This window comes from Numenius arquata, chromosome 35, assembly GCF_964106895.1.
Source record: "Numenius arquata chromosome 35, bNumArq3.hap1.1, whole genome shotgun sequence".
In the NCBI taxonomy this organism is placed as follows: Eukaryota; Metazoa; Chordata; class Aves; order Charadriiformes; family Scolopacidae; genus Numenius; species Numenius arquata.
In genome coordinates this window covers 1-11,434 of record NC_133610.1, presented here as the reverse complement: position 1 = coordinate 11,434, position 11,434 = coordinate 1, and the positions used below count along the sequence as shown (strand labels likewise).

The following is an 11,434-nucleotide window of genomic DNA, read 5'->3' as shown; positions in this document are numbered from 1 at the left end:
TCACTGTTGGGCCCCACTGTCTCCAAGTGTTCCTACTGTCCCCAACCATCCCTGTGGTGCCCCCCTGTCCCCAGCCATCACTGCTGTGCCCCACTGTCCTCACTGTCCCTGACCATCCCTATCCATCTGGGTGGTTCCCGGCCATCCCCAACTGTCACCACTGTGTCCCACCATCCCCACTGTGCCCATCCCCGCTGTGCCCCACTGTCCCCAATCATCTCCACTGTGCCCATCCCCATGGTGCCCAGCTGTCCCCAACCATCCCTGCTGTCCCCAACCGTCCCTGCCCTACTTGCCCCTGGGCTGGGCAGCACTGGGACGACGAAAAATCAGACCAGCCTCAACCACCACCCTCCACCAGCTCCCACGAGGTGATGCAAGACCATGGGGCAGAGTTTACCACCCACCACAAGGACTTTCCAGGGGCGGGGGACATGCTGGGGACACTTACTGCATCACCTGCCAGCTCAAAACCCACCGAGCCAGCAAAAATCTTGCCCAATAACCAACCCAAAAAAGGAGAACCAAGGGCCTAAGATCTTGCTCAAGACTTGAGGAGATTCAATATTTACTGACGACTGTGGACAGGGCTATGGTGAAGCCCAGGGGGAGGGCAAAGGACCCCCATCAGTGGGGTGGACTTGATTTTTTGGGGTGACGGAGAGGAGTTTGGCTTGAACCTCACTGGGTAGTAGAGATGTGGGGCTGGGAGGTGGCTTTTATGGGGCTGAGAGAGGGGAGGGTCTGGGAAAAGGATCCACACTTGGGCTGGAGAAGCGGAAGAATGTGGTACTGGGTGCAAGGAGAAAGTCCTCTCTCTGCTGACAGGCCACCATGGGAGCCAGGAGGTCCCCAGGGTTAGGTGGGGACACAACTTCCCCAGCTTGCCACCATGGGGAAAGGGGACAGTGGAGGTATCTTCTCTCTATGGGACCCAGCGGGATCCCCAGGAGAAGGTGGTGGCCCAGCAGGATCTTCCGAAGAAGAGGAGAAGGTGGTGCCCTTGAGAAAAAAAAAAGCAACATTCCAGCCCCAGAGCTACTGTGCTCCTGGTCACACGATGGTGCTGATGCTTTGGTCATCCACAGTAGACTTGGTCTTCATACTACTGTTCCCCATGGTGCTGGTGGGGTCGTCACTCAGCACACCCCGCAGCACGGCCCTCCAGGACCTCTGGAACTTGTCCTTGAAGTCCTGGCCCATGACAACGTAGATGATGGGGTTGATGCAGCTGTTGATGTAGGCAATGCCTGTCACGATGGGGTCAGCTTCCCAGGCACCCTTGAACACGGTGCTGTGACGATGGGTGGAGGCTATGACCAAGCCCACCACGTGGTAGGGCAACCAGCAGATGAAGAAGCTGATGATGACCACCAAGATGAGCTTGATGGCTTTCTGGGAGCGGGCAAAGCCCCTGCTGTGGACACGGGCCAGGAGCAGGCTGTAGCAAGCTGTGATCACCACAAAGGGCATCAGGAAGCCGCAGAGGAAGCGGGTGATGGAGGTGATGAGCTCAGTGAGGTGCTGGTGGCGCCCCACAGACTGGTATTCCATGACACAGGTGATCTTCTCTGAGAAGTCATCGTAACGGGTGGTGCGGAAGATGAAGGAGGGAAGGGTGAGGAGTGTGGCCAGGAACCAGGCGGCCGCGCAAGCCCCCCGGGCCAGCCCCAGGGTCCGGTGGTTTTGGCACCACACCGGCTGTGTCACCAATGTGCAACGGTCAATGCTGATGGCCGTCAGGAGGAGGACACTGGCAAACATGTTCAGGATAGTGAGGGAGGGCACCACCTTGCAGGCGAAGCGACCCAATGGCCAGTGGTGATCACGGGCCAGTGGTAGGGCCAGGAAGGGCAGTGCCAGGCAACAGAGGAGGTCGGCCACGGAGAGGTTGAGGAACCAGATGCCATTGACCGTGCGCCGCAGCTCAAAGCCGGTCACCCAGATGACGGCCCCATTGCCCAGGACGCCCAGAAGGAAGATGAGGGCGTAGAGTGCCAGGATGGCGCGGTAGCTGTGGGGCACTTCGTAGCCATCAAAGTCATAGATGGAGTAGTCACCCCAGTCGGAGAAATTGTAGGTGTAATTGGACATCGCGTAGTCCATCCTCCACCAGCTCCCAACCTAGAAACCACACTGTTAGATCATCACACAACGGTTTGGGTTGAAGGGGCCTTCAAAGATCATCTTGTCCCAGCCCCTTCCTTGGACGAGGACATTTCCACCAGATCATGTTGCTCCTAGTCCTGTCCCCAAGATGGGCCCAACCTGACCTTGAAGATGGGGCATCCACGACTCCTCTGGGCAACCTGTTCCAGCATCTCATCACCCTTATTGTAAACCAGCTCTTCCTTCTGGCCATCATCATCATCTCTCCATCCAAGGGTCATGTCCCCTTGTGGTAAGGAGCCAGCACCTCCAAGACCAAGCCGGTGAGATGCTCCTCAAGGAGAACATGTGGTGCAAGAGCCCTAAAGCGCTTGGCTTCACACTGTGTGTCTCCCCTCCCCCCCCGCCCCGGTCACTAAGGAAATAGAGGTTTCCTCACTTCCTTGCAGCAGTGACCCCAGCCTTGTGGCGCAAGAAGTTGGATGAGGAAACACCAGAGGAGCTGCAGCTCCAGCACCTTCTGCAGCATCTACTGGGTGGGTGCAGCAGGAGAGGATTTTAGTTGGGCTCTGGGCAGGGGTGGGGGGGAAATGACCTCTCGGTGCCCAAAGCATCACCAGCACCAAGGCAGGGGGAAACCCTAAAGAAGAAGCAGAAGAAATGATGGGGAAGGTCTGGGATCCTCCAATGGCCAATGGAGCTACCTGGAGCACAGAAAAAGGGACGAGGAGGAACCACGGTGTCTCCAACCATCACCCACACCCTCAAGAGGAGCTGCAATGTCACCACACACCCTGGGTGGGGGGGAAATCCATCCCACCAGCAGGACGGAGATGACCCAAAGGTCCAACTTTCCCCCCCCCATCGTGGTGGTGTTGGGTGATTTTTTTAGGCCAAGGGAGAGAGTCTCAGGCACCGCGCACCCCCCCCGGCCCCTCACCTGCCTTCCACTGGCTGCCGCTGCGCTCCCTGGGGAAGAGCTGGCGGCACCGGGGTTTTATATGGCACCCAACAGGAAGCAACACGGCGGGGGGGGCAGGAGGGGGGGGCGGATGAAAATGAGGCGGGGTGGGGAAATTCATCAGTGGAGGCCAAAAAGGAAAAAAGAGGAAGAAGTTGAGGGCAGCGGGACCGGGAAAGCTCCGTCTCCAGGTGTAATGGCTGGAAAATGAGGGGTCAACCCCCAAATGGTGCTTTTTTTGAGGATTATTGGGCTGGTTTTAGCTCAAAGGTGACACTGGGCGGGGGGGTGTGTCATGTCCTGCTCTCGGGAAGGGGGGGGACACTCAGATTCCTGAATCCCCGAGGCTGCAGATGAAGGTGAGAGAAATCTCAAGGGCCACGTACAAACATTTATTAGTTTCCCAAAATGATTAGTCCAGGTCTTAACGAGGCCACGTTAATTGGTTGGGTAAAAAACGAATTACAGCAGGAGGTACTTAAGGTCATTACTTAATGACTCTAATTGTTACTTAACAACTCTACAAGAAACTGAGGGACACAGAAGAGAAGAGGTGGAGAAAAAGACGGAAATAAAGAGATCACGGGGCCTGGTTCCAGCGGCTTTTTTCAGGGAATCTTCCCAGGCACCATCTTTCTTGGGGAGGAACCTTCCCAGGCACCATCTTCTTCTTTATTCTCTCCAGTGGCACTTATTTTCTCCTCGTCCCGGGTTTGTCCCTTCTCTCGGATGACGTGTCACAGGATTCGGGTGCCAAGACGAGTGGCTGCCATCGTGTATGTTTAGCGTGATCTCCATAATTTCCATTAGCGTGCACAGGGGTGTGCGCTTTCACATGCGTTTCACAGATAACGAGGTACAAATCACTTACTGGACACAAGGGCCCAGAATGGGGAACTGACAGACTCATCACACGAGTGGCAGAACCATCTCGGCTCCACGAAATTGTCTCCCTGTTGCTTCCCAGGCGCCTGCTAAATCCCAGCAGCTCCCCCAGTGCCAGGCCCTGCCTTATTTATTTCCTCATGAGCATTTGTGAGCCCAAATGAGGGCCTGGGGGGGAGGGGGGGCCTTCTCCCTCCCCCCCTCAGGGTATTTCCAGCTTGGAGCATCTCCTGTGTGTCGCGTGGTGACCAGGGAAAGTTGCTGGGACCCCCCCCAGTCCAAGGAGCCAGGGGACTTCTCCTCCCCCAGCCAGGACCTGCCATGCCCTCAGTGTCCCCTCCAGCGGTCCCCGGCAGGGGGGATTAAGGTAGAGCCCCCCCCTGCTCTTAACACTCCTTGTTTCAACCCCAAAACCTCCTCTGGAGCCCCCACGCTCCTCCTTTCACCCCCCCAAAAAACAGGAACCCCCCCAAAAGGTAACAGCGTTACCTCTCCAGGGACCGGGACGGCGCCCCCCCCCCCCCCCACCTTTCTGGCCTCAGGAGGAGAGGGGACCCATCCCCTGAGCAAGGCGGGGGGACCCCCAGCAGCAAGGGGGAGGGGACCCCCATGAGCAAGGAACAGGTGCAAAGTCGTTTTGGAGGTTTATTTTACAAAGAGCCAGTGGGATGAGACACCCCAAAGTTGGGGGGGGTCAAGCCCACCCCTCCTGCCCAGCTCCAGGGCACAGGAGAAGGGAACCACCCCCCAGAACCAAAGTAAACTGGGGGGGGGGGGGGGGCATAGCTGGAGCCCCCAAACCCCTTTGGGGGACCCTCACCGCCACCATCCTCTGCTCCTAAAGGCCCAGGGCACCAAGCTGGATTTGGGGACCCCCCCAGTGAGGGCCAGATCCCCCAAGGGGGTGCAGGCAGGTGGTATTTGTGCGTGGGGGTGCCCCCCCTGGGGTTATTCCCACTGGCTCACAGTCTCTAGAAAGCTGGAAGGGTCACAGCGGGAGGGACCCGGGTGACGGAGGACATCGGGGGGCTCAGCCGGCCTGTCAGGAGGAGAAGGAGGCGGCGTGAAGGGGGGGTGAGTCCAGTGCCTGCCTGCACCCTCCTGCTAGTCATGGGACCTGATCCTGCCCCACAGATTGGCCGGGAGGGGGGAGCCGGTACTTCGCCCCCCCAGTTTTCCAAGCCCAGAGCATCATCCCGGCCCCACATCCTTCCCCCCATCTCTACAGGGAGAGATCAGTCCCTGGGGCTGTTTTGGTGGGAGGTGGGGAAAGAGTTTTAATGCAGGGCGGACGGACAGATGGACAGACAGACAGACAGACGCAGCAGCCACAGCACCCGTCGCCTTCCAAACCGCAAAAAAAAAAAAAAACCAAAAAACAACTGGAATCCCGGAGCACAAGCACAGCAGCTCCGGGGGTTTCACAGGTGGAGTCAGTCTGGCAGCATCAGAGGCTGAAGCAGAGACGGGAAGGACGGATGGATGGACAGACACAGCAGCTGCAGCACCCACCACCCACCGCTTTCCCAGGGTGGGGGCAGGACCCCAAAAAGAAACCCAAACCACCGGAATCCCGAAGCCCGGCAACTCCTGGGGTTTCGCAGGTGGAGTCAGTCCAGCAGTGTCAGAGGCTGAAGTGGAGACGGGAAGGACGAACGGATGGACAGACAGGACAGACAGAGCCCCGGAGCGTGCGGAGGTCAGTCCCCCCCCGTTAGCGATCAGCTGGAGAATGGGAATTCTTACGGAAACGCACCCGCTGGAAGTCTGTGATCTCCACCAAGCCAGGGGCCACCTCTGCAACGGCCGCTGTGCCTGGAGAGGGGGGAAAAACACCCAAAATATAGAAGAAATGGGGGTCTGAATCCCCCCTGGGTCACAGGAACCCTCCCTGGGTAAAAAGAACCCCCCCAGCTACCAGGAACCACCCCTCTGGCTACTGGGAACCGCCCCCAGCTTGCAGGTGACCCCCTCCATCTTGCAGGAAACCCCTCCTGGATCACAGGAACCCCCCAGTTTGGGGGATTGAAGGTGGGGAGGGGCTCCCATGGGGTGCAGCCCCCCCCGTATTCCTCTGGCCACCTTGTGTCCTGTCCTCTGCCAGGCTCCCGGCTGCCTCCTCCAGCTTCTCCAGAGCTTCTTGCCCCATGCTGGGCCTCACTTCTTCCCCCGGGGGGGGGCCTGTGGGGCTCTGCACCCCGCTGGGGGGACCTGTCAGCTCCATGGGGCTCAGCCCTGCGGGGGGAAAGAGACCACGGTCAACCCCTGTTTGCTCCCTTCCCTTGTCCTGCTCCTCCTGCTACGTGTCTGTCCCCCCGCAAATCCCAGGGGTCTGGTGTGTGCACCCCCCCCCATAACCTGAATTGGGGCAAAGCTCCCCCCCAAGTTTTACCTGGAGTCTCTCCGGGGGCCCCTCTCGCCTTGGGGACAGTGGGACCTGAAAGGGGACTGTCCCCGAGGCTGCTGCGGGGGGAGGCCAGGTCCATCTCCTCGGCCCAGTCCGGGACAGGCTGGTGGCCTCCCAGGGGGGAGAAGGGACTGGGGGGGGTGCAGACCCCCCTCTCTGGGGTGCTGGGGGGCACGGGCAGTTGGGGAGCCGCAGCCTGCCCGGTTCTGGGGGGACGCTGGGCTTTGGGGGACGCACTGCGGGGGGGTTCGGCCTCGCTCGACAAGTCTGGGCTGCCTTCCTCTTCCTCCTCCTCTTCTTCTTCCTCCTCCTCCTCCTCCTCTTCCTCACTGACATCCTCCCACTGGTCCTCATCCTCCTCTGGGCTCAGGGAAGCAGAGGGCTCCGGGGGGCGCTCGCTGGGTGTTTCCTCTGCCTGCAGGCACAGATTTGGGGGTGTCAGAGGGGGGAGAAGGGCCCCACGAGGTGTTTCCTCTGCCTGGGGGCACAGATTTGCAGGTGTCAGATGGGGGAGAAGAGCCCCCCAGCTGAAGAACCCCACATTTCCTCCCTCTGGCATTTTACCCTCTGGTTCTCCGCTTCCTCGCTTGGCGCCAGCAGCTCCTTCTCCTCCCACCGGTTGTCATGCATGCTGGCGGGGAAGGGGAAAGGTGATCCCAACAGCTCAGAAACCAAAATCCAGGGAAAAAGGGAGTTCAGAGAGGAGCCCCCCCCTCCACCCCCTTGCGCCCCCCACCTGTAGGGCTTGGTCCTGCCGCCCTGGCCCCGGCCCTTTTTCCTCCGTGGGGTGCGATGTGGAGTGAGAAACTCCCCAAAAGTGGGAGGTTTGGGAGGAAGCCGCCTGTTTTCCTCCCCGCTGCCGGCTTCCGAGGCGGGTGCCACCGCAGAGCCTTCCTTGAACCTAAAAAAAAGGGAGCGGGTAACATGGGGGACACCACAACCTCCCCAAATCCACCACCCCCCCCTGCCCCATGCCCCCCGTTACACACATGCTGTCGGATTTCTCGGCGTCCCACTCCCTCCGCCACTGGCCAGTGGGTTTGCGGTGCCGCGCCAGGCGTTCCCGATCAATCTGATCCCGTTCCTTCTTCCACCGGACGTACTCGGCTCGTTCCCGCCCCGTCATGGAGAGCGTCATGTCCAGTTGCCCCCCAGTTTTGGGACTGGAACGACGTCCCTGTGGCCAGAGGTGGCTCAAGCCCTGCCCCAACCACTCAAATCCCACCAAAAATCCACCCCAAGACCCCAAAAAAATGGGGGTATGAGGTTGGGGGGGCAGGGGGATACGTACGGGGCCTTGCCAGGTTTTCTCACGCTCCATCCCGGCCTTCACCTTGTCGAAATCAGGGCCCCCCCAGTTTCGGACGTGCCGCCGACTGCCCTCCTTGCGATCGGCCTCCTGGAAGGGGCCGCTGCGTCGTGGGTCGTCCAAGAAATTCCGCACTGGGTTCTTCTCATGAAGCCCATCCTGCGTCAGGGCAGGGGGGGAAATGGGGATGTTGTCACCCCCAGAGGTGACACTCATGACCGCCCGGCTCGCCCCCCCCCCCGGTGCCCTGTCCCTCCCTCACCCGCTGGTTCCTCTCATACTCAGCGATTTTCTCCATCTCCTCGTTCATTTTCTCAATGTTCCGTCGTCGTCGCTCTTCCCATTCCTGGTGAGAAACGCCCCCCCCAAAACCAGTAACACCCCCCCACTTCCCACACCTCTGGGGTGTGGGGTGAGCCCATTGACCCCAAAAAAAACCCACAAGGCCACCAAAAAAACCCACTCAGCATCCAAAAAACCTACTTGGCCCCCCAAAATACCCCCAACGGCATCAAAAAAAACCCCACACCTAGACCCCAAAAAACCTTCCTGCCCCCCCCAAAAAACCCACACAGCATCCAGAAAAAAACACCTGCCCCCCCAAAAGCTCACATGGCATCAAGAAACCCATATGGCCCCCCAAAAAGCCTACCTAGACCCCCCCCCAAAACCCCCATGGCATCCAGAAACACCCACCTGGCCCCAAAAAAACTACCCGGCCCCCCAAAAAAACCCCACAACATCCAGAAATAAACACCTGACCCCCCAGAAAGCTCACATGGCATCAAGAAACCCTACCTGGTCCCCAAAAAACTCACCTGGCCCCCCAAAAAGCCTAACCGACACCCCCCCAAACCCACACAGCATCCAGAAGCTCTACCTGGCCCCCGAAAACCCTACCTGTCACCCCAAAAAACCCACATGGCATCCAAAAAAAACCCACAGCATCAAGAAACCCTACCTGGTCCCCCAAAAACCCCACCTGTCCCCCCCCAAAAAACCCATATGACATCCAGAAAACCCCACCTGGTGCCCTCAAAATACCCACAAGGCATTGAAAAAACCTACCCACCCCCCAAAGAGCCCCACAGCATCCAGAAAAAAAATATCTGCCCCCAAAGAAACCCACATGGCATCAAGAAACCCTACCCGGTCCCCCAGAAAACCCACCTGGCCCCCCAAAAAACCTACCCAACCCCCCAAAAATCCCACACAGCATCCAGAAACCCCACCTGGCCCCCCAGAAAACCCACTTGGAGCCCCCAAAGAACCCCACAGCATCCAAAAAACTTCCCTGCCTGCCCCAAAAAGCACATATGACATGCAAAAAACCCACCCGGCCCTCAAAAAACCCACCTTGGACTTTCGGTCGGGGCCAGCATCACCCCCCCATCACTGGGCCGGCCGCCCCCCGGCCCCGCAAGCGCCGTCCCCAGCCCCCATGCTCTCCCAGTGTCACACTGTTCCCTCCAGTCTCCCCCCAGAGTGTGTCGGGGGGGGGCTCCCCCCGTGGGGACCGGACGGACCGCAGCCCAGCACGCCCTGAAACACGGGGGGAGGCACCATGGCCAGGTTTTGGGGTGCCCAAGGGCTTCTTGTCCTTCACCACACGCTTCTCCTGCAGGGGGAGATGGAGATGAGGGGGTCAGCGAGACCCACATCGCCCCCCAGCTTTGTTCCCCAGCTCCAAATCCCTCCCCCCAAACTCACCCCGGGGGAGAGCATGACCTGGAGGGTGCTAGCATCCACCCATCTCCTCTCGGCTTCGGCCTCGGGGGGCCGTGCCCGGCGCAGCGCTGTCACCTCCTGCTCTGCCTTCTTCCGATCTTCCTCAATCTCCTGCCGTCACGATAGAGGAAACACACCCCCCCACCCCCGACATGGAATTTGGCGGGGGGTAAGGACATGAAATCCCCCCAACACCCTCCTGTGACCCCTGTATTACGTTAAACCCCATGTTAAGCCGCTGCAGGCAGGGGATTAGGAGCTGTAAGCACCTTCCCTGCCTCTGCATGGCAGGGGGTGAGGTGTGGGAGCCCTATGGAGGGGCTGGGGGGTGTGGGGAGCCCCATGAGCCTCCCCCCCCCACCCCGGTACCTGGTATCGTTTGATGAGGGCCTCGTTCTTCTTGCGCAGCGCCTCGATGCGCTTGTCCAGCTCCGCGTCCTTCTCCTCCTTGGATCGCAGGTCCAGTGCCGCCGACTGAGGGATGGGGCAGGAGGGGATAAAGGGTGAGAGCAGGGATCTGCCCCTCCCCCCCCGACCCCACATCAGCCCCCCGGAGACCCACACCGGTCCCCCAGCAGTGCCAGGTCACCCACGTGGACCTCCAGAGCCCCACACTGGCCCCCCCAGCAGTGCCAGGCTACTCACACCGCCCTCCTAGAGCCCCATACTGATCCCCTGGCAAGATCTGCTCCCCCCCCCCCCCAAGCCTCTCCCTGAGCCCCACACAGGCCCCCCCATGGCAAGGTCTGGCCCTCCCAGAGCCCCACACCGGCCCCCAACAAGGCCCAGGCAGCCCCCCCGGAGCCTCATCCCGATCCTCCCGAGCCCCGGCCCAGCCCCCGGCAAGGCCCATGCAGGACCACCGGCCCCACCGCGCCCCCCGGCGGAGGCCCCGGGCCCGGCCTCACCATGGCGGCGGCGGCGGGGCCGCACACGGAGCCCTCTGGAACCGGCTGGACCCGCCCCACCGCCTCCCAGCGACTTCCGCTTCCGCTGCGGGAACCGGGGGGGGGACGTTAAAGGGGCGATGGCAGAGGGAGCGGTGGGGCCCACCGCGGGGCGGGGTGGCTGTCCATCTGTCGCCTCCCTCGGCGGCTGCCCCTCCACTCAGCTTGGGTGGCTGTCCCCATGATGTCCCCTGCCCTGGCTGGGGCACCCCCTGTCCCCACGTGTCCCTGTGTCCCCTCATGTCCCTGTGCTCCCCCATGTCCCACCATGTCCCTGTGTCTCGCCATGTCCCCCCATGTACCTGTGCCCCCCATGTGTCCCCATGCCTCAATATCCCCATGTGTCCCCATGTCCCTGTTGTCCCCGTGTCCCCATTTCCCAGCACCCCAACATCCACATGTACCCTTTCCCCTGTGTTCCCTTGTCCCCATGTCAGTGTGCCCTCAAGTTCCCATGTCCCCGGTGTCCCCATGCCCCCTTTTCCCACTGTTCCCATGTCCCCACATCCCTTTTTCCTCCGTCCCCGTGTTGGTGTCCCCCCCTGTCCCCGTGTCCCCATGTCCCCCACATCCCCCCATCTCCATGTTGGTGTCCCACCTTGTCCTCCCACATCCCCATGTCCCCATCTCAGTGTCCCCCCATGTCCCCACATCCCTGTGACCCCATGGCCCTCCGTGTCCCCATGTCCCCTAGGTTCCCCTGTACTCGTGTTGGTGTCCCCCATGTCCCCCTGACCCACCATGTCCCACTGTCACCAATATGACCCCATGTCCCCATGCCCCCCTGTCCCTGTGTCGGTGTCCTGTGCTGTCCTGTCCCCTCACATCCCCCTGCCCCCATGTCCCTATGTCCCCCTGACCCATGTCCCCCCAGGTCCCCCCCCCCCCCCCGTCAGTGTCCCACCATGTCCCTCTGTCCCATGTCCCCGAGTCGCTGCCCCCCCTGTATCGCTGTCCCCCCCTCACCCCCCGTGTCGGTGTCCCCCTGACCCCTTGACCCCCGTGTTGGCGTCCCCCCATGTCCCCGTGTGTCCCCGTGTCCCTCTGTCCCCCCCGACCCCTCATGTCGCTGTCCCCCCGTCGCCGCT

The 11,434-nt window shown here is 60.9% G+C and overlaps 2 protein-coding genes across 2 annotated transcripts; both read right to left on the bottom strand.

The window, feature by feature from the left end:
• Positions 1-1,053: 1,053 nt before the first annotated feature.
• On the bottom strand, positions 1,054-1,764 carry LOC141476481 (C5a anaphylatoxin chemotactic receptor 1-like). The gene has a single exon (XM_074165171.1). It carries the CDS (start codon positions 1,762-1,764, stop codon positions 1,054-1,056), a length of 711 nt encoding a protein of 236 aa, XP_074021272.1.
• A 173-nt stretch (positions 1,765-1,937) lies between these two features.
• On the bottom strand, positions 1,938-10,392 carry CCDC9 (coiled-coil domain containing 9; the record flags this gene model as incomplete). The annotated part of the gene is given in 14 exon segments (XM_074165193.1): positions 1,938-2,116; positions 5,708-5,782; positions 6,035-6,190; positions 6,348-6,777; positions 6,927-6,993; positions 7,099-7,263; positions 7,352-7,539; positions 7,654-7,830; positions 7,934-8,017; positions 9,028-9,060; positions 9,062-9,289; positions 9,382-9,510; positions 9,769-9,873; positions 10,308-10,392. Coding segments are annotated over 14 exon segments (2,101 nt in total), but the record flags the coding sequence as incomplete, so codon positions are not given.
• Positions 10,393-11,434: the final 1,042 nt, after the last annotated feature.